At 39.4% G+C, this 22,956-nt stretch overlaps 1 protein-coding gene across 4 annotated transcripts in view; it reads left to right on the forward strand.

The window, feature by feature from the left end:
• DOCK4 (dedicator of cytokinesis 4) overlaps positions 1-22,956 on the forward strand; it is a 499,472-nt gene that overhangs the window by 398,299 nt on the left and 78,217 nt on the right. For all 4 annotated transcript variants that reach the window (XM_024128243.3, XM_028489854.2, XM_028489855.2 and 1 more), the window contains 2 exons: positions 1,969-2,067; positions 13,554-13,648. In XM_024128243.3, the coding sequence (XP_023984011.1) occupies positions 1,969-2,067; positions 13,554-13,648 (194 nt within the window). The remainder of the gene's footprint in view (positions 1-1,968; positions 2,068-13,553; positions 13,649-22,956) is intronic.

Consider the following 22,956-nt stretch of genomic DNA (forward strand, 5'->3'; position numbering starts at 1 on the left):
AGTATCAAGGGTTCCTTTGTGCATTAACAAAGTAATATGTTGAGCTTAGACGGTATTTCTGCTAGCCCATACTCGTTAGTTCTTACATATTTGCCCTAAAAAGTATGTAGGGATAATTACTTGTCATATCTGTGTGTTGCAGATGATTATCCACATGCAAGGAGCCAGCTTGCATCTCTGGTTACCCTGATATGGCCATTAAGTAGCATCCTCAGGCCTCCCATGGCCTTGGTGGGGATACGTTTGACTGTCCTGACTTAGCTGCCTCTCTTGGTAAATCCGACTACTCAGGGCTTTTAGTCTTAGATTTTACATGTGAGCCTATCATCTTTTTCCGTGTAAACTCAAAGAAACCAATTCCCAATTAAACTGAATTTCTCTAAATCCACAGTCAATTACCACTGATTACTTCTCCTGTTGTGCTTGTATTGTTTTAAATGTAACTAAAAGTAGATAAATTCTTTGCTGAGCAAAAAAGTTTGCATTGAAAACATATTTTAAGTTAGAAATGCATCAGGAAATGCAAGTGATAGCAATTTTATAAGTCTTCAAATCTATGGATGCTATATATATTTTTTCTTTTTCATTATTAATTTTTAAGATTTGGACTTTGTAGGAGTCAATCACATAGCACCCAAGCACAAAAGGATCACAGTTAACTTAAATAGTTCTTAGACTTGTGATTGCCAAGGGGGAGGGGAGATGGGGGAGGGGTGGGTTGGGAGTTTGGGGTTAGCAGATGCAAACTAGTATATACAGGATGGATAAACAAGGTCCTACCGTATAGCACAGGGAACTATATTCAATATCCTATGATAAACCATAATGGAAAAGAATATGAAAAAGTGTTCTTAAAAGGAGATTGAAACCAACATTATGCAATGTATGGCTTTTTCGACACCCAACAAGTCAGCAGATGAGCACTCTGATGAGCTGGAGAAGGTCATTTGAATTCAAAAATGGAGCATGAAGGTACAGGAAGAGCTTTGGAGTAGGAAACCCCAGGAATAACTACAGCTCTGCCAGTTTCTAGCTGTGTGACTTTGGGCAAGTCTTTTAGCCCACCCAACCTACATTTTACTTTCTTTAAATTAGCATTCCCTGTGCTATACAGCAGAAATTAACACAATGTTGTAAATCAACTATACTTCAATAAAAAAAAAAGAAAAAAATTAGTATTATACCCCCTACCTTATAACACTGATATGAGGCTCAAACAGTATAATGAACGAAGACATAGTAAATGCTTAATAAATGGTCAGGAGCCTCAGTACCTTATGCTTCTTTAAGTGTGTGGAGTTACTTCCCTACTGAAAAGCTTCCACCCAAGTTAAAAAAAAAAATCCACTCTAAATTTTATTTTATTTTTTCATTATTTATTTATTTATTTATTTTTGGCTGCATTGGGTCTTCGTTGCTGCGTGCAGGCTTTCTCTAGTTGTGGTGAGCGGGGGCTACTCTTTGTTGTGGTGCGCGGGCTTCTCATTGCGGTGGCTTCTCTTGTTGCAGAGCACGGGCTCTAGGCGCATAGGCTCAGTAGTTGTGGCACGCGGGCTTCAGTAGTTGTGGCACGCAGGCTCAGTAGTTGTGGCTTGCAGGCTCTAGAGTGCAGGCTCAGTAGTTGTGGCACACGGACTTAGTTGCTCCACGGCATGTGGGCTCTTCCTGGACCAGGGATTGAACCCATGTCCCCTGCATTGGCAGGCGGATTCTTAACCACTGTGCCACCAGGGAAGTCCCCACTCTAAATTTTAAAATGCATGTGTACCAAGTAAATGGTAATCATTACAGGGAGAAATTTGACTGTAATATTATGGTTAATTTAGATTACGACAACATCATAGGGTAAATTTGGATCATAGTGGGTTTTCTTTTCAAGTGTTCTATTTGAGATCAGTTGAAGGTAAATTACTGATGTTCTTTTATGTACTTACTAAAAAACATGCTTCCTTTTTTTTTTTCAATTAGGGAGAGTTTGTTGCTTGTCTCCTGTCCCTGTTACGGCAAATGACGGATAGACATTATCAACAGCTTCTTGATAGTTTCAATACGAAAGAGGAACTAAGGGTAAGTGACATTTCTTAAAGTGTCTAATATATCTTTTTAGTTTCTCTTGTTCTTATTCATCATCGTTCAGATGGGTTTTTGACAATTGCTTTACCTGATTCCATTAAATTCTGTTTTTTATCAGATTTATCCACAAATTTGCTCTTCTGTCTTGATTCTTTAAAATTTCTATACTCGAGCCAAGCAATTAATTCTTATTTTGGACAAGCATATAGGATTTGAAATGCCTGCCATCAAAGCCCAGTAACCTAGAAACAGAATAGCAGAACTAATGAGACAAAAGCAAATAGACTGAGTCTAGTTAAGTGGACTTAGAAATATTGCCTTAATAGCAGATAAGGGAGTATGTATTATAGAAATACTGCCTTAATAGCAGATAAGGGAGTATGTATTACTATATTAGCTGATTTCATCCCTCTAAAAACACAGTGAGAAGTTCTGGCTACAACATTCTGACTAGGGAGGCAGAGCTGTATTTGACATTCTCTGTGGGCTTTGGTCTAATCAATATGCTGTGCTACTCTGACAGTGACATTAAATGGAAAATATTGATGCTGGTTTGTAAAAATCCAATCTTTGCTAAGATTTAGGTGACTTTAACGCTTCCTTCATGGTGTTCACTAAAATCTTAGAAGCTGATTGTCCTCAGTCACAGGAATGACCTATCTTCTGTCCGTATTTACTTTTATTTCTCTTCCATCGCTTCAGTTTCTAGACAGCTTCATACATAAACCATCAAAATGGAAGGGTCACTTAACTGCTGGTGAAACTATACTCTTTCTCGGATGGGACTTCAACCCAGCCAAAACTCAGATTGGGACTCGAACCCACGGTCTGGGACTTGAACCCAAGTCACCCACAGATTGGGACTTAAACGCACCATCTCTGACTTAGGAGGGGACTTGAACCCACTGTCTTTTTTTTTTTTTTAAACAACTTTATTAGAGTATAATTGCTTTACATTGTTGTGTTTGTTTCTGTTGTATAACAAAGTGAATCAGCTATACGTATACATATATCACTATATCCCCTCCCTTTTGCGTCTCCCTCCCACCCTCCCTATCCCACCCCTCTAGGTGGTCACAAAGCACCGGGCTGATCTCCCTGTGCTATGTGGCTGCTTCCCACTAGCTATCTATTTTACATTTGAACCCACTGTCTTTTTTTTTTTTTTTTTTTTTTTTGTGGTATGCGGGCCTTCCTCTGCTGTGGCCTCTCCCGTTGCGGAGCACAGGCTCCGGACGCGCAGGCTCAGCGGCCATGGCTCACGGGCCCAGCCGCTCCGCGGCATGTGGGATCCTCCCAGACCGGGGCGCGAACCCGGTTCCCCTGCATCGGCAGGCGGACGCGCAACCACTGCGCCACCAGGGAAGCCCTGAACCCACTGTCTTTTAATTGAAACTACTCACCTGGTATCAGGACTTACTGAAGCTCAGGTTCTTTTGTCTCAGAAGAGAAAGAAGTCAGCATGAGGCAAAGCGATAGGCAAAGAGTGAGTTTATTAGCATAGGATGCTTGTGAGAGATACAAGCAGGCCAGCAAGGGAGCATGGCCCCAAGAACAAAGAGGGCTACACTTTTATAATCAAAGAAAAAGTGGGGAGGGGAGAAGACGACCTTCTTCCTCATTTTGGGGTAGATGTCAAGGCTTACGTCATTAGTTCCTCCTTTGACTCTCTGTGGTCTAACCGGGACTGTCATGGCGCTATTTAAATCATATGTGTATTAGCAAAAGGGTATTAACATATACTTAAATATGGTAGTTCATCTCAGATTTTGGTATAATGTCCCCCTTCACCTGGTTTCTTTCCCCTTTCACCTATATTCCTGTCTTGGCTACATGCAGAATGCTACTCTTCAAGGACCATTAATTCCCTGACTTCGTGTAACATGATTCAGATCTCATATCTACTGTCTTGTGTTTTAACTATCAGGACTTGTGGCTTGAGTGTGCCTGGCCCTTGAATGCACCTGCTCTTCCTAAAAGGTAGTATAGATTGTTGCTAGGTTACTGGATTATTTTGTTGAGTGGTCATTAGCTTACAACAGTCTCCCAGACTTCCTTAAAATTCCCTTCCCTAGTGGGATTGCTAAACAAACTATTGAATTATCCTACTCTATCCCTATCACTTGGGGATGGAGAATTATAAGACAGTGGTTATAGTCACAGTGTAATGTTTGCATGATTACAAGCCTTCATAGTGCCTTAGAGGAAGATTTCTAGATTTCTTTCAATATAGATAATGCATAGGGATCACTTATCTTTGACTTTTAATTGTTGTATCATCTCAGAAGAATCTTTCAGTTACCTTGGATCAGTTGACAAGCTGAGTCATATGAAACAAAGAATAGGTCTGGGCAGATGTAATCTATCTGACAGTTGATTAGCATATGCCCAAGCCTGAAAATATCATGTTTTTCATGCTTATATTTAATCTTGAGTTTAGAATTAAAAATGGATAAAGATCTTAGAACTTACCCACTTACATACAGAAACCCATATGGTTAAAATGGAAAATAATTGTGTGCAGTTATTAATTTTCCTCACAAGTTGAATATTTAACACAGCTGAGGAACGATTAGGTTTTACTCAAGAAGTCTATGACTTCGTATTTCAAAATTTCACATAGGAAAAATTACATATTTTCACAGGGCCTGGGAATGAGAAAAAAATAGTAGAAAAGCATAAGTTGAAAAACATGATTTGTTTAATCTAGGTATTGAGTTTTATGCTTTAATAGTCACATTAACAATAATAAAGCAAATGAAAGTAATGAATAAAGTGTTTTATGTGGCTTTCCCTCATTTCAGTCAGCCACACACCTTTTCAAGGGACACATGTTTCCCACTTCAAAATAGCCGGGCCTAAAAAAAATAAGAAAAAAACCTGGGCCTTCAGGCCAAGGAAATTTTTTTAACAATATTAATTACTCTATCTGTCCTTCAGATTGAGCAATTCCGACGTACCAAGTGCTACCAGCGTTATTATGTAACCAGAAACAAAAAGGCCAGTTCCTGTAGGGGGAAGAGTCAAACTGGTAATGGGCAGTAACATAGGCAAATGAGAGTGGTGAAGACACAGGGTAAGCACACAGTGCTTTGGAGCATCTAGGAATTGCTGCCAGCCCCAACTCAAGGCTAGAGGAAAACTCCCCAAGGGAGGTCTCAGCTGAGAGCTGGGTGGGAGTGTGCTGTCCATCTTTGGCTGAGACATTCAGATCCCTCAACTAAAACATCACCTGAATATCCTAACTGACATACTGCAGCTGCCATTCCACCTTTATAACGGTTATTAGAATCTGGAATATTTTTGTTTATTTGTTTATGTGTATCCCCAACTCTTAGCTACTAGGTTATAAACTTCTTGATGTCTGAAACGACGGCTGGTTCACTGCTGTATCCTCAGATCCCAGAACTTGCCTAGCATGCTGTAGGCATTCAGGCAACATTTGTAGATTGATAGACCTACTGTACAGTGTGAGGAAGAGAAATGTAAGACATAAGGCTCTGTGAATGTGCATAGACTTTATTTTGAGGACATTGGAAAACTATGGAGGGTTTTAAGAAGGGACAGACATGATCACGTTTGTGTTAAGAAAGACCTATCTGGTTGCGCTATTGAATTATTGAATGTTTGGTGAACTTGAACATTTTCAGTGCATTGGTGAGGGTGGAAGCCAAGATGTCATGGACTGAGGAATAAAAAAAAAAAAAAGAAAAAGATATAGTGGATGTAGACAGTGTTTCAAGAAGAGGAGCATAAGGTGTCTACTGAAGGAGAACTTGGGATGTCAGAGGAATATTTATCATGGAGGAGACTTAAACATATTTAAATAAAAATGATCAGAGCTGGTGGAGAGGGAGACATCCTAACTCACAGGGGGAGGTCTCTAAGAAAGCAGCAGGAGGGACCTAATTAGCCTTGACTGGGAGGAAGGACACCTTCCCCAGTGTAAGAATGGAAGGGGGATAACTGGAGTGAAGGCAGACTGGAGGGCATTTATTTTACTAAAGGCTAATTAGTCAGCTGGTTTTAATCTGTATTTTAAAAGTTCAGATACCACCTTTTAACAAGTGAAGTTTTCCTGTTCTCAATTTTCTTCAAAGTCAAGTATCCATATTTATGCTACTGAAATCTATGTTACAAGGTTTTCCAAAGATGATAGCACTGGTCTCTAGTCCCTTGTCTGAAGTCCTTCTACCAAAGGTATTTCAGAAAGCAGAATTTTTGAGATTTCAGAAAGATAATATGGCACATATACTGTATAGTATCATATAGCACCTCCAGTAGAATTGGGGGTAGTAGCAACTACAGCTGACCCTTGAACCATGTGTAGTTGAAAATCCACATATAGCCTAGCGTCAGCCCTCTGTACACGTGGTTCCTCCCTATCCATGTTTCCTCCACATCCATGGCTCTGCATCCACGGATTCAACCAACTGCGGATCGTGTAGTACTGTAGTATTTACTATTGAAAAAAATCTTTGTATAAGTGAACCTGCACAGTCCAAACCCATGTTGTTCAAGGGTCAACTGTATAATCAAACATCTCAGTATTTCTGCACCTAAATAAAATATTTGCTCTAGGTGGGATAAATAAAGACTATGAGTAGTTTGGGTAAGGTTTTGCTGCCATATGGATTATAAAACCAAAAATCTTAGAGGACTGTGGGATTTGGGTATTGTGGTAAAGGAACTGACGACCTCAAACAGCAAACATTTATATAGAACTTAGTACATGTAAGGCACTGTTCTAAGAGGCTGATTAATATTAACTCATTAAATCCTGAAAAGAACCCCATGAGGTAAGCACTATTATTATTTTATTGTGTCAGTTGCTTGACTCAGTAAACATTTGTTGAGCACCTTGGCTAGATGTTGGGAATATCAAGACTAATAAAACGATCTCTGTTAATGACTTAATGTTATCGGGGCATCTAAATCGTAAGTTGTAAATGAGTGTGATATGTATAAGCAACAACAGTGATAATGGCTAACAGTTATGTAGTACCTCCTCAGCCCCACTCCCTCAGCCATGAGGCAGATGCAGAGCTAAACTCTTTTCTTGCAGCATCTCATTTCACTACCCCCTGCGATGAAGATTGATACTATCATCATTCCCAAGTAATTGTGAGGGCTAGGAATATTCTATTAACGTCTCAGTTCTTTGCTCAGGCAGCTGAACTCAGCTTTTGCCTAAACATTAATAAACTTGCCTAAACGAAAATCTTTGCTATCAAATTGTATAACATTTCCTTCGTCAGCTCTTTAAAAGTAATGAGGTAGTTCTAGTCATGAAGTGAGGACATCTAATGAGGCTAAATTGACAGAGGGCGAGTTTGGGATTTGGGGGGGGATTTTTTTGTATCTACATTTAGGTTAGAAATTGAGTAAATAAGGAAATGATCAGTAAGGAAAGGTACAACTTAATAGAGTGATATTAATGAAAAATGGTAACTGTTATTGGGATTAGACACTAAAAATCCCACATAACCCTATTGCTTTAAAGTAATAAAGCGTATGTCCTCTTTTCCTCCACACACATGATTCTGTTCCCCAGAGATAGTTGCTGTTAACACATAGGGACGTATCCTCATAGACTATTTTCTATACTATATCCACACGCACATTTTTTAATGGAATCATACTGTTCATACTGGTTGCACGTCTTTTCACACAGTAATATACCATGGACATTATATAGCCCAGTACATTATTCATTCTTCTGAATCTCATTATATGATGATCCATAGTTTAATTATTTCCCTTTTAATGGGCATTCAGGATGTTTCTGATTTTTGCCATTAGAAAGGATCCTGTGGTGTACATCTTCATACATATATCTCTATGGATTTGTGCCCTTATTGCTGTAGAATGAATTTCTGGAAGTAGAACTGTTGGATCATGGGATATATACATTTTAATCTTAATTGATACTGACAAATTATATATTGAGATTTTCAAATTAATCTTTTTTTGGTTGTTCTTTATTCCTAGCATTGCTGCTTTTTTTCTCTTCTTATCAATTCAAAGAGAGATTTGGCCTAGCATTTCCCCATGGGTCTCCAAATCAAAATGAAGGTTGAAAGTCTGTAATTCTCAAGTATCTGCTAAGCCTAGTGCAGTTTTAACTTCATTCTTGCTTGGAGAACCTGGGTGTCTCCAAGGTTACCGTTGGAGTGGCTTCCAGCATCGTGAACAGTAGGCCATTTCTTCTCCTTCGTCCTCAAGTACTTGTTAGTCACAGCGTCACCTGAAGTGTGTAGGAATGTGGACCTGAGCGCTGGTCCTCTTCATTGTTTCCTTCCTTCTCTAGAACATGCCATTATTTTAGAAATGAACAAAAGCAAAAACTAAGCAGTGATTAGGGTTTTTTTTTTCCTTCTTCTGGAGTCAGTAATGTTTTATTATACACCTACCTTCTACTGGGGCCATATCCCTGGCATTTTATGTATATAGAGAGCAATAAGACTCCTGTTTTTTGTTCGTTGTGACTTCTCATATAGAACTGTGGAGATCTTACTCTAAGCCTGACAGTGTACATGTTCTGGAAGTTATGTACAGCATTATTATTACCTTTCATTGTCTCCCTTATACTGGCCCACTAGCTTTCAACAATCATATCTGATCAAGTCTCAAGCCAACTTTAAAACTCTGAGGACTTTACATTAACTGCAGGACAAAGTCCAGTCTTTCCATCAAGTCTTCCTTCAGTCTACCTTCCATCCTCGTTGTCCTCCATCCCTTTCCAAATACCTTTCATTCCAGTCACTTATGATTACTACGATTACTTGTATATTCCTAACAAACCATATAGATAATTTTTAATTCCTCTGGATCTTTTTTTTTTTGTCTACGTGATATGCCTATTCCACCACACCTCACTTCCATTGCCTAATTTGTACCCCGTTAATCCCTTCCCTGATTTCAGCTCCTGCTGTAAAATCCAACACAGGTATCACTTTTTTTAAATGAAGCCTTCATAGACTACAGTCCCCCTCTATGACAGCATGTGCAACAATGCATGTTATTATTTGTTGTTTCCTTGTATTCTTGATGACTGTGGGCTCTCTGAGAGTAGGGGCTCTGTCTTTGTGTCCTAAGCACAGAGCCTGGAACATTAAAGCTTTGTTGAATGAATCAACCCTCATAATAAATGTCTGCCTGCTTCAGAAGCCATCTTTTTCCATACAGTTATTTCAACTTATAGTCTTTGTTTTATTACAGAAAAATAGTTCTATAGTTCTTGAGGATTGAGGACCATTTGAGAGTTATTTTTGCATGATGTACTTAAATAGTCAGTTTTAAGGATATTAGTTTCAATGTGATAATGATTATTAACACTCTTTAATTGAATTCAGACCTTGCATCAAGGGTGTTACACATTTGAAATTTGTGGCAAAATTTTAAAATAAGATTGACTATAGTCTAAATCATAAGTAAAGGAAATGTGTATCTAGAAGGCTCTGTCCCATTCATTGCCCTTGACATAAGGAGACAGTGTCCCGGGCTGTCTACGTACCTCATGATGCTTTTTTTCCCAAATCTCTTAACTCAAGTTTCATGATCTCAAAAGGCCTCCTTCTGTGCCTCCCCAGTTCTGTTTCATACACCTGATTTCTATCTGTGCTATTCTGATACTATAGTACCTGTAAACACAAAACAATGTGTTATATATTGTAGTCAGAAAATCTTTGTAAAACCGGAATTTGATCCTCTTACATGTCTGCATAAAGCCCCTCAGTGTCTCCACATCGCCCTCAGGATAAATTTCCAAACTGCTTACCAGGGAAAAGGTATGAGATTTATTTACCTTGTATTTATTTATTTACCTTTGCTTGGTCCCTATTTATCATTATCTTTCTATTTATCTATCCATCTTTTTAAAAAAATTTTTTTAAATTTTTGGCTGTGCCGCAAGGCATGTGGGATCTTAGTACCCCACCCAGGAATCGAACCCATGCCCCCTGCATTGGAATGCGTGAGTCTTAACCACTGGACGGCCAGGGAAGTCCCTATCCATCTTTTATTTATCCCTACTTACCTACCAGCCCATTTCTTGCCACTCGTCTTTGCAGCCTGGGCAACCTCTGTCTTGAGTCTGAGACTTGGAGGTGCCCTTCCCTCTGTGTGGAATACCTGGTCCTCAGATTTATCCTAGTTTGTACCATGTGCATAAATAGATTAGCATTCATCTCTCCCACAAAACTCTGAGCCCCAGGAAGGCAAAGGTCACATTCAACTAACTTAACTCTGGTGTGGCATGTTGCAGGCACTCCATAAATATTATTGCATGAATAAATGAAAGAGTATATTTTACCCCACTAGGTGTCCCCATCATCTTACACAGTGCCCGGCACATATTAAAGGACCCGATATTTATGAATGAATAAATGTTAATGATAATGTAACATCATAACAACTGCTCCGGCTTTCTTTTCTATTTGAATGTGAGACTTTTTATTGGTTTTGAAGGTTTTCGCATGAATGTTCTTACTTGAACCTCTTACACTGCAGAAAAAGTGTTTCTGTAAAGTAACACCTCCCTGTTTGTTTTTTTTTTAATTTTGAACCCTTATTTGAATAATTACCGGGAATACAGTTAAGTAACCATGTTGTGCTATTTGAAGTAAACAAACAGAAAAGAAACTGCTCCCAGGCTGCCAATTTTGAAATGAAGGCATATGAAACACTTATTTCGGTGTGCTGTCCAAACAGGAGTATTATTACAGCAGTGTTCTTTTTCTAGATTATAAAAAGAATCTGTTATTTAGTTATCGTTATGTGTGCAAAATAATTTCACATATCTCTGCAGAAGTTCTTTTTTAGTGAAATAATCAGAGCTGAAAAGTACTCAGAACAGACAAGGAAGTACCATTGTATTGGGGGAGGGAAGGGAGGGGATGCTGAATCTAGCGTTCAGGTCTTAGTGCTTTAAAACATTGGAACTGAGTTTGAAGTGTAACCTGTCGCCTGGCAGCTGACAAAAAATACTTGCCAAACTAAATTACATGTAAGTACCACAGTGGAAGGTGTTTGTGTTACCATCTGCTAAAACATTAGCCTACAGTTGAGAAGTAAGAAACATGTTTGCATACTGTATGAATAGATACGTGATCATATTAATTATTTTTAATCTTCTCTACTACAAGGGACCTCAAAGCCCCCGCATTATAAAACCTCAGAACTCAGTTCCAGAGAGGTTAAACAAGTTACCAAGGTCACTGAGCCAGTTAATGACAGAGGCAGGATTAAAGTCTAGATTTCCTGATTCTCAGTGTAATGTTCTTTTATTTTCATTGTAAGGTTTCTACAAATGAATGTCTTTGGTTCTGTAAAGGTAGGTGAAGCTTAGAAAGCTACTTGAGACACTGAAAAGTTTTCTTCAGGGAAATAAAGATTGATGTCAATACATAAGCACTGGCACAGGGTCCCATGCTGGCACGCCTTTTATTATATTTTGTGAGATAAATGGGAATAGGAAAATGAGACGGTTCAGAAACAGGTTGTCTGTCTCCAATCCTATACGTGGAATAACGTCACCTTTGTCCCCTGCACTACAAAAGAATGATCCAAGTTGCCAGCCCAGAAGATAGATATCTCTCCTCCTGCCGCCAATTTTTCAGCCAATTTTTTTCTCTGTGCAATGGACATCACACTCTCCTATTTCCCACCGCGAAGTGTGCTGCCTCCATTTTCCAATTCCATTAAAAGATTGGGGGAGAAAAGATGAAACATCAGTATTTTAGAATTTATTTAAACTATTCCTAAGTACTTGTAGACTGTGAAAAAACAAGCGACTCACCACCTTCATGATTTTTTCTTTAATATCTATCTAAGCAAATGCAACAAGACAGGAAACTAAAGTGAGCTGTAACACTTTGAAAGGTAAATGCAAACATTTTTCTCAGGGATTATATGTGTTCATGTCTGGGAAACTCAAAAGAATCATCCGGAAAACCGTTTGGAATAAGTTTTAGAAATGCGTTAAAAAGAGCTTCTCACAGTTTTAGTGTGCTAATGACCTCCTATCCCAAGGGAGGGCTAGAATGGGAGGTGTTTCCCAAAATTATCTGACCCGTAGTAGAATACATTTGGGAAACTGGTGATTCTGACAACACAGGGAGGATCTGTCTGGCCATTTAAAGTAAGATGACCTATTGGGCATGTTTCCACATGGCGCATACTACACATCAACGTATGTGTGCTGAAGCCAAAGAAGCTAAAATAAATTCTTGTCAAAATATTTCTGAGTTTGATCAAAGCTGTTAGAATATGTAAACACACACACACAGCTCCCACGTGTTTCTTAGTTTTCTAGATTCTATCTTTCTGTCTTCTAATGGTATGAGTGACAATCGTAATCTTATATTCAAGCAGCTTACGTGTTTAACATAATGTGTTGTTGGGTTTGATAAATAAAACTCTTGTGTTTGGGGTGTTTTTTCTAAGCAAAACCATACTGTTGCCTTCAATCAGATTGTTAAATATATTTTCCTAGCAGTACTTAAGTTACAAAAAAAATTTTAAGTTTTCTAGTTAATAAATCTAAATGATAGCTAGATTGAGCCAATCTCTTTTTGAGTAGGGCAAGCTCCATTTTATTCATTACCTGCGGTGTGTTATCGTCTTGATTCCTTGTTAAGTATAATGTGCTCCAGCACTTTGAGCCTATCTCTTGTAACGTTTTAAGAAATGATATTTCCATGCCTGAAAATAGCTTCTTGTCAAGAGTGTTTCCAGGTGATCAGTTTAAAGATAACATCTCCGTAAATACCACTCCCCCTGGTATGGCATCTCTGTGAAGAATACCTTGACACTCTCTTAGCTTCTAAGGACTTGTCACTGGGCTCAGCTTAGCGTACATCCGTTATTTCTATTTATTCTGCAGAGGACCCTCAGATTCTATAAACCTGCATGCATCCCATTAATACTGCATCTTCAGAATGCCCTCTAAGAAACATGGGTTTTTTGCTTAAGGTGCTTTTTAATGAACATAAAATCATCTTAAGCAAAAAATTTCTGAATTTTGACACCCACTTAAAGGAAAGCAAAATCAAACCAGGACCATTTACGGTTCTCTTGAGTTGAAAAGTTCTGAAGTTTAGGACACTGTAATAGAAGAAAGAAAATATATTTCCCTGCTAATCTTCTGTTAACTAGTTTTCCATTTTATTTCTAAAACCTAAATTTTTGGAGCTTGTTAAGAAAAACCAAAAGTCATTTCCACTGTGCATGAGAAAGAGAAGGAAAAAGGAACATTTGGGAAGGGTAGGAAACCAGCTGGGTGCTAAGAATGGGAAGGGTAATGATTCCCTCTCCTGGGTAAACTGTTGAAGTAGGGCTCGCTTCTCTGTAATTGCTTTGGAAATGGTAACAACAGCATTGTGTGTGTGTGTGTCTGTGTGTGTGTGTCTGTGTGTGTGTCTGTGTGTGTTGACAGTTATAAAAACTCAGTAAAATTGTCTCTTTCCTCCTTATCCAAGGATTTCCTGCTGCAGATATTTACTGTGTTCCGAATATTGATACGCCCAGAGATGTTTCCAAAGGACTGGACTGTCATGCGCTTGGTGGCTAACAAGTAAGACATTTACATTGATAATAATTGCAGCTCATTGCATAGGGGGAGAGGAGACTGCGAAACAGTCTTTTCACTTTGATCTCAAGTTTGAAACCTCCAAATCCTGGAGTTCTTTTTCTTTGCCTCTGAATTAATTTCTCACTCGTTTTGGGAGATTTTTTTGCTTGTTTATTTTATTTTATTTTTTTAATGATTACTATTTGTTTTAAATAGGTAATATATTAACATAGTTCAAAATCAAACAATATAACAGAGTATGCCTTGAGAAGTCCCCCTCCCATTACCTTATTTATCACCTACCCCCAGCCTGAAGTAACCACTTTTATTAGTTTCTTGCATGTCCTTGCACTGTTCCTTTATGCAGGGACTAGCAGGTAGCACAATAGATAAACTCTCTTGCACATATCTCTTTCACTTAAAAATCCTTACCAAATCAACACGTAGAAAGCTCCTCATTCATTTATGGTTTCTTTTTCTTTTGTAGCTGTATAATATTCTATTAACTAGATGTACCATAGTTTATTTAACCAGCCCTGTTGCTGGACACTTGAGTCGTTTCTGATCTTTCTTAATTCATATTAACTCAGCACTCAGCAGAATCCATTCAGCATCTCCCATGTGCTGAGCACTGAGAATAAGATATGACCCTTGAGTGGGACACAGGAAGGTTGAAGATCCTCTTATACACTGAGAAACGTGACCAACAGAGGCTGAAATCGTGCTCTGAAGGAAGTTCAGAACTAGATACAGACATATGGGAAGTTACTGATGTAAAAGTGAATCTCTGACAGTTGATTAGATTAGCTTGTATTAAGCATATCAGGGGGTGGGGGAGGTAAAATGCTCTGAGGTCAATACTTGGATGAATAGGAGTCAGGAAAGGAGAGTAGGGGATGGTCAGAATGGCAGGAGCTGTTCCTGGAGGGCACAGTGTCATGGATTTATCTGCTGTCACACTTCTTGCCTCTAGTATCTCAGGATACAAAATGAAGGTGAAGTTTTCTTAGGAAAGTGGCCTGATCGCCACACTTGGAGTTTACCCTATTTCATAAGCATTCTTTCCTTCAAGCTCACATTTGCTTGCCTCTCCTTCTTCCTTTTCTCCCATCCCCAACACTCCCATGCTTAGAGTGAAGGTTAGATTCTCCAGGTGTCTATTCATAGGCCAAGGACGCTGTATGTCCTCCCCAGATGCCCAGATATGATGGTGGTAAATGCCTCAGGAAAATAGGGTTTGATTTTGATTACATATGCCTAATATGGCTTCTGCTGCAGTATACATTTATAAACGGGGAGGTGTTAAAATGCTGTGTTAAAAACTTGGTGAAGTAACAAACAGTATAATATGGCATATTATATTTTACATAAGTACAGAAACAGCTTTTCCATTTTGAAGACTAATTGAGACTCCTGAAATAGCTCTCTTTAGAGTTTAGCATATTTAGTTTGATATCTGTGAGTAGAATCAAATATCTCTTCCTCTGGATGTCCAGATGCTACAGATTTAAGTGGGAGCCATTGGTCATGTATCTGGCCTTATTACCAAAGAGCAAATATTCCGGGTACCTGGCAAGGGCTATGGAGTGGTCCAGGGAGTCACATGGGAAGGGGTCCAGGCTGCTGACATCATCATCATACAGCATCATCATTTGGTCATTCTGCCTGCTCTGTGTGCAGAGGGATATTTTGACTTGAATTAGAATTTTCAGTGGGGGACTTCCCTGGTGGTGAAGTGGTTAAGAATCCACCTGCCAATGCAGGGAACAAGGGTTCGAGCCCTGGTCCGGGAAGATCACACATGCTGCGGAGCAACTAAGCCCGTGCTCCACAACTACCGAGCCTGCACTCTAGAGCCCACGAGCCACTACTACTGAGCCCGTGTGCCACAACTACTGAAGCCCGCACACCTAGAGCCTGTGCTCCACAACAAGAGAAGCCACCGCAATGAGAAGCCCGCACACCGCAACGAAGAGTAGCCCCCCTCACTGCAACTAGAGAAAGCCCACGCACAGCAACAAAGACCCAACGTAGCCAATAAATTAATTAATTAATTAAATTGAAAAAAAAAACAGCAGCTGTTATTTAAAAAAAAAAAAAGAATTTTCAGTGGCAGAAATTCAAACTGAAAGTAAATTTAACGTTTTGTTCCTTTTGTACAAAGGTGGTGCTTGAGCTTCTGAAAACCATGGCAACCATGTGGCTTTTGATATGAAATGCCATCTCGCTCTGCCCCACCTAAAAATCTCTACTCCGTTTAGGAAGACTTTATGGTCATATGAGTGGGTAGAAGACTTGGAAGTCTAGATTCTGTTTTTAAGTAAACATATGATGTTCAAGATTTTCATCGATAATGTTAACCAAATAGCAACATGATTTTGTTAGAGATGAGCTCTGTGTAATGCATTTAAACAGAAGATTAGTCCCATAGCAAACCCAAGAAAAAAGGCCATAAGCGTTTGCTGGATGCAATAACATCATTCCATTGCCACCCAAGTCAGTGCTGATAGGAATCTGGCACTACTTTTCCACTGGCGATGACGGGCTGTGGCAGATCCAACCTAATTCACAGACAGGACCCCAGGGCCTGGTGAAGCTCCTGCCAAGTTGGAACAGACCACCTGCTCTTTGCTGTTCAGTTTCCCTCTCCTCTCCTCATTTAACTGCCATAGCCATTTCCCATTCAAATTACGAAAGCCTGTGGGATCTTTCATGTGCTATAAATGCAATGTAGTTCAGAGATAAGCCTTTAGCTATTTGTGCCTTATCTGTAAAAAATATTAACCTCAATAATATTGGTAGAAAAATAAATTTCTGAAAGATGTTAAAGATATTTTAAATAATGTTAAAGAGCACACACCAGAAAGAAAAAGGTTTTACTTTGTTAAACTGTATAGAAGCAAGTTGCAGAAGCTAGACCTAGGTCCCTGAAGTTGACCACCTTTTCTTCCATGATACTAACTTTCTTAGATAAATATTTGATAAGGGCCCCTCAAAGAGGCATTTCAACCTGAACTCCCACTTTTACTACCCACTTGTTTGCTTAATACGTGTCAAATCGATAGTAACTGGCCGAGAAGTCACCATTGCCATACGCTGAACTCAACTGAATAGCTCATCCCGCAAAATATGTTATTTTATGTGCTGGTTCTTTCTTCCTGTGTTTTCAAGTGAGTTAAATGCCCTTAACTTTCTTCCATCAACTGTGCTGTACCAAATCCTGCAGCTTCTCTGCTTTATGTGAAGTCCTGACAAAAGCTGTGACTACAGACACCTGGCGATTAGTATGGTCATTTGTTTATTTCTACCTGAATGTCTCACATTGTGTAACGTAGTAAGTGCGTCCAGGCTAAATTTCACAAGGATAAGAAACTTGACTTCTGCCTGCTTGCAAAGCTCTATTGTGCCTGTCCACCGTAATTTCTTGGTAGGATGAGGACAACTGCTCAATCTGAGAAAGAGAACATAAGGGAGATGAAAATTAAGTACCAAAAATACAGGACACTTTGAGACAAGCTTCTCTCCACCCCCTTCCATACACATTGCAAAATACAGTACAAAAATAAAGTTACAGCTTTATACATATTTTCAAGGAGATAAATCTTGTAACAGACTTACTTACAGAGAAGAGTAAAAACTCCCTGGCCCTGCAGTTGAAATTTCAGGCCCTTATTTTGTTTATCTTGTGTGCATTTGGCTTCAAACATACACTTTTTTGTGTGTGTTTTTTTCCCACCAAACACTGAATTGTTTAGCTGATTACTGCCTTCACCAGTTTAGCGTTCAAATGAGATCTGTGTAGCAAATAAGTGATTTATTGAATCAAAGATTCTTAGGGAAGGTCATCCATTCATTCACTGACCCATTCATTCAATACATATTTTCCAGTGCCTAACATGTAAAAATAAATGTCATAGAGATAAAAAGCACAGTTCTATGAGAGGGGTTATGAAAGGAACTTTGTTCTGGACTAGGATAGGAGGAGTTTTTTGGAAGGAGTGAAACTTGAGCTGAAATCTAAAGCAGGAGTTAACAGGCAGATAGCCAAGGAAGACTGTTCTTATCAGCAGGAATAGCATATACAAAGGCCCTGTGGTCAGAGTGAAGATGGCACATTCAAGGAGCTGAAAGACTGTGTGGCAGAAATGTGAGGAGGGAAGGAACCAGTAAAAATGAGGTTGGAAGAAGACAGGGTCCAGATGTTAGGGGGTAGAGAGACAAGAAAGAAACCAGGAAGGACCAGTTAGGAGCTTAATACAGCAGTCCAGGTAAGAGATGATGATGGCTTGAATAGGTGAATTGCAATGAAGGTAGTGAGAAGATCGATTTTGAAGACAGAGATGATAAGATTTGCAGATGACTGGCTGTGGGCAAGAGCGAAAAAAACTTGAAGATGGCTCTTAGAATTTTGGCCTGAACAGGACAAATGGTAGTGCCTTTCACTTAGATGGAAGATACTGAGAGAGGAGTAGCATTAGGAGTGGGAGAGGTGAGGAATCCTGTATTGAACAGAAGTTTGAGATGCTCTTAGATACCCAAGTGGAGATGTAGGAGAAGAAGCTGGACATGCTTGTATGGAGCTCAGAGAAGAAGTCAAGCCTAGAGACATACATTTGAGGGTCATTAGCATTGGGTAGTATTTGAAGCCATCAAACTGAATGAGAGCACCCTAGAAGAAAGTATAGATTGAAAAGAGAAGACTACTTAAGCCTGGGCCCTGGAACATGCCAACCATTCAAAGTTCAGGATGTTGAGAAGCAGCCAGCAACAGAGACTGAAAAGGAGTAGCCTGTGATGTAAGATGAGAACCAGAAGGGTATAATACCGTATGAGGAAAATATTTCATGAAGGAAGGAGTATCAAGAGCTGCTGGGAGGTTGGAGGATGAGGACTGACAGTTATCCCTGGGATTTGGCAGTGCGGTGTAGATATTGGTGACCTTGACAAGTGCTGTTTCATGGAGTGGTGGAGATGAAAGTCTTATTAGAGTGAATTTGCGAACAGATGGGAATGGAGAAAGTGAAAGCAATAATTGTCAGCTCCTTAGAAGATTTTGCTGTAAAAGGGAGCAGAGAAATGGGGCTATATCTGGAAGGAGATATGAGGACTCGGATTCATTTCTAAATATGGAATATTATGCATGTTCGTTTACTGATAGGAAGGGCACAGAAAAGAGAAATATTGATGGTGCTAAAGAAATCAGGCCCAAGGGAAGAAACAGTGTCCTCGGGTAGGCAAGTAGGGAGGAGATCAAGTAAAGTATTTCTCATTGTGCCTGTCTGTCAGCTTTCCTAAGGGGGTGGCACCTGTCCACCATCGACTTGCACTGGAAACTAAATCAACTGCATAAACATGCAGTTTAGTTCAGCTGACATTGTTTTTTGTGCTGAGACTTGTCAATGAAGGAAGCTCTCCACATTCAGAGTAGCACTGATCCTTTGCACACAAGGAAGCTTGGCCTTAGCTAGGAGCGTTGATACTTTATCCATAGTAACAGGAAGGAAGACAGAGTACGTGATACTGACCATGAAAAGTTTTATGTTAGAGTAGCTGATCTGTTGAACACCCATTGTACTATTGTTTTTTGTCGATGGTGGTGTTTTTCTATTAGGGTAATTATCTTTAAACGCTTTTTCTGTCCAGGAGGAAAGAGAGTGATTTTTATCAAAACTATATATTACTGAGATGAATGTACCAAAAACTTCGATAGTTATAGCAAATATTTACACAAGAATTGCCCGCACACTGCATCTCCAGGTGAGTTGTGAGGAGCTGGTAGAGAGAATGAACACATGAGGAAAGGCAAGAATACGTTAGGGTTTAAGCCCAATAGGTCAGAAAAACTGAGGCTTTTGTTACATGAGTGATTTTTTTGCCAATACTGCCCGGAGGAGGAGGTCAAGGAATTTTTAAAAATTCTTCCATTTCAATTCTTCTTCATTCTTTTTACCTCACCCGCACTGCATGCTTCCTTCACCGAAAGCAAAATTACTGATCGTTTTCCTTCTTCCCCATTTTGGCGGATTCTGTGCCCTCCACTTGGAGTGCCTTTCTCCATCAGCTTTGCCTGTCTTAATTTCAATCTCTTCTTCAAAATATCTATAGAAAAGTATAAAAAGTTCTACAAGCATTACATTTTAGAATTATCTAGTACAGCAAGTAATTATCACAAAGCATAGATTTAAATACAGGTTTGAGGCTATAGTCATTCAACAAACACTGGGCTAGGCCCTTGGTGATGCAGTGTTTAACGAGGACAAATTCCCCAAATGTCATTGCTCTCCAAGTCCCAACCCTTGTTTGTCTTCTCTTCCATCTGTAACACCAGACCTCAGAATGAACTGTCACGTGCATCAGAATCACCCGGCTGGGCCCCGGTGTGATCTCACCAAGCCATAGGCGCTGGTGAGGCCCTAAAGTCTTATGTCTCTTTCAGGTGCTGCTCATGTACTGACATTTGAGGACCACTAGCTCAGATCAGTTTCCCTGATGGCTGTCCAGGATTTTTATCTGCCCTAAATGTCTTTGTGGTGATTTCTTCTGCCCTCTTAACCTGCCAGGTTGTAGGGAAGTTGTCATACTCCAAATTTAGATCTCCATAGTTTTTCAGTGCACAAACATCAGCCTTGTTGATGCCCGGTTTATCCAAAAGGTGCTTCTCTCAATCCATTTATAATTTATGGAGATGGGCTTTTGCTTCAGCAGATTATCAGGTTGGAGTAGTTTTCAAAAGGACAGTTTATAGGAAATGAGGTTTCTATAGGAGGGATAGCGTTGCTTAAAAAATACTTTCTAAATGCCAGGAATGAAGTGGCAACTGGAAAACTTGAAGAAAGAGCTTTGATTTCTTGTGCGCCAGTTTCTCTTTTATGTATACGCTTATCATGCTGTGCCATAGATTAGGGTTGTCAAAAGTGATCCTTATGCCTGCATTTCTATAGCAGACATCAGTATTTTGACCGTTTGTAGTAAAAGATTGCAAAGGCTTTCTTAGCTATTGAGTTGGAGCGCTGAGATTTAAAATGTTCTCATATTCAGAAACTGAGTCATGAGTAAAAGAATAAAACCAAAGGAGCCACACGGTTTTGGATAAATTAGAACAAGTAAAGAAAAATCCTTAAACACTACAGGTATCCACTACAGTGAAGGAGTAATAATGTATAAATGCCTTTAGCTGACTTGGAGACCTGTGTGCCAGGAAACTGTCTTAGTGCTGAGACATAAAAAGCTTTGGGAGCTGCCTCTGTGACTTGGGCTGAATGTTACGAGCATAAATGAAAAGCAATTGAAGTAGAGTCATTTTAAGATCTTTCTAGCCCTGAGAAGTCTTATTTTTGGAGGTCTTACCCTTCATCATATCAAACATTAAATAGACCCACATGCCACATGCCAAAATGAAAAGCAATTTCTACAGTTTGCTTTTTAAATTATTGGCCTATGGAGTAAATCATTTAATTCCAATTACCTGTGATTTCTCAGCACTTCTGTATACTTAGGAATTCTTGTTAAGTTATAAAAAGTAACCTCTGATTTTTTCAATATAAAAGAAGTTGCATGAATATCAAATTAGACAATTAATGAAAATGATGTTGCATTCTGTGGACATGTTACGAACCTTTTTTTAGTTTTTATTTTGCAGTTTTAGTTTTTGATTCCATAACACTTTTTCAGGGCTCAATATTTTCCAGAGGCCCTGAAAAGGCCCTGTGCCCTGTACCTCTTGTGCCTGATGATAAAGCAGCCTTGATAAGATAAGAGGGTGAGGTGTTCAATCCAGAGCAAGGATGCAAGACCCATTAAAGAACCACAGTAGTCCTCGGCCTAAAATTCTAGAAGGCAGGAGAATGTGAAGCAGTGTTGTTTGGAATCTGCTTCTGACTCAGACCTACCTCTCTAGAGCCTTTTGCTCTTCAAAGGGCGGATTGTGAATCAATAGCATTAACATCTCCGGGAGACTGTTAGGAATGCAGAACCTCAGGCCCTATCCCAGGCCTGCTGAATCATAATCTGCATCTTAACTAGATTACCAGGTACCCATGAAAGTTTGTCTAACTTTTAAAAGTCTAGAGCAGTGTTTCTCAGTTTGGGGTGTACATAGACTCTTCGGGGAGCTTTACCAATCTTGATGTCCAGGTCGCACCCCAGTCCAGTTATTAAATCTCTGGGGGTGTGATCCTGACATCTGTGTTTTTAAAGCTGCCGAGTGATTCCAGTGAGTGGCCAGCCTGAGACTCACGGGTCCTTCATAAAGCCAGAGAGGCTCCATATTGTTTACCAGCAAGCACAGTTCAAGAAGCCGTGGATTTTGTGTGTGTGTTTGGGACCCAGCATATAAATAACAAGTGAGTAATCTTTGCCATGGAATAATCTCTCTCACTTGGAAGATTGAGTTTGGTGGCTCCTTTCCGGAGCATTGGGCCCAATAACCCAAACCCCAGATATGTCATGTTTCACTAACGCTAGAGGTTATTGTTTCTGAACAACGATCCAAGCTAGAGTTGTGGGCCAGAAGGTGGTTTTTGATGTAAAACTCAGGTTTAGTGGAACTGTGTGTGTTTCTCCATTGGATGTCAAAGCAGAACATTTGTTAAGGATGCAGATTTTTCTTTTTTAAGCTTAGAAGCTAACACAACATTTTTAATCAACTAGGCTCCAATATAAAATAAATTTTTTTTTAAATTTAAAAAAATAAATAAACTTAGAAGCCCCACAATCTACTAGATGCTGGGCAAAGAGTCCCTTCCTTGCCTGGTGGCATTTCATTTTCTGACAAGTAAGCTTTAGTTTCATATAGTAAGATTTGAATAAACTACTTGGGAAACTTAGTCAGTTACCATTATTGATTTCACCAGTGTCTGGACAATTGCCACTTTACACACCTGTTACTTGCAGGTGATTTGTCTCTGATTGGAAATTCACTCGATATCTGCCATTTGAGGGGGGAGAAGAAACCACAGCACTTCTCAATCTCATAGGCTTTACTTATACTTGATTTTCATAGGATGATTCATTGAAAGATGTAAATGACATATAAAAGGCACATGTATGTAACAGAGTGCTTGCTCATGGTAGAGCAAGTGCCCATGAAAATGGTGATTTTCTTCTCTTTCCTCTTCTTACCTTGAGCTTCCACATTCAACCATCCAACTCCTTAGCCTCGTTAATCCTCTCCTGCCCCACAAGGAGACTATAATAGTGAGTTTTCCAGCAGATTACAATAATGAACATTTAAGTTCTTCAAAGACTATAAATATTCTTGTAATTAGTAAATACTCTTCTAATCTATATTTTACCAGTAGGACAACCAAGGT

Source organism: Physeter macrocephalus, chromosome 5 (genome assembly GCF_002837175.3).
Source record: "Physeter macrocephalus isolate SW-GA chromosome 5, ASM283717v5, whole genome shotgun sequence".
Classification (NCBI taxonomy): domain Eukaryota; kingdom Metazoa; phylum Chordata; class Mammalia; order Artiodactyla; family Physeteridae; genus Physeter; species Physeter macrocephalus.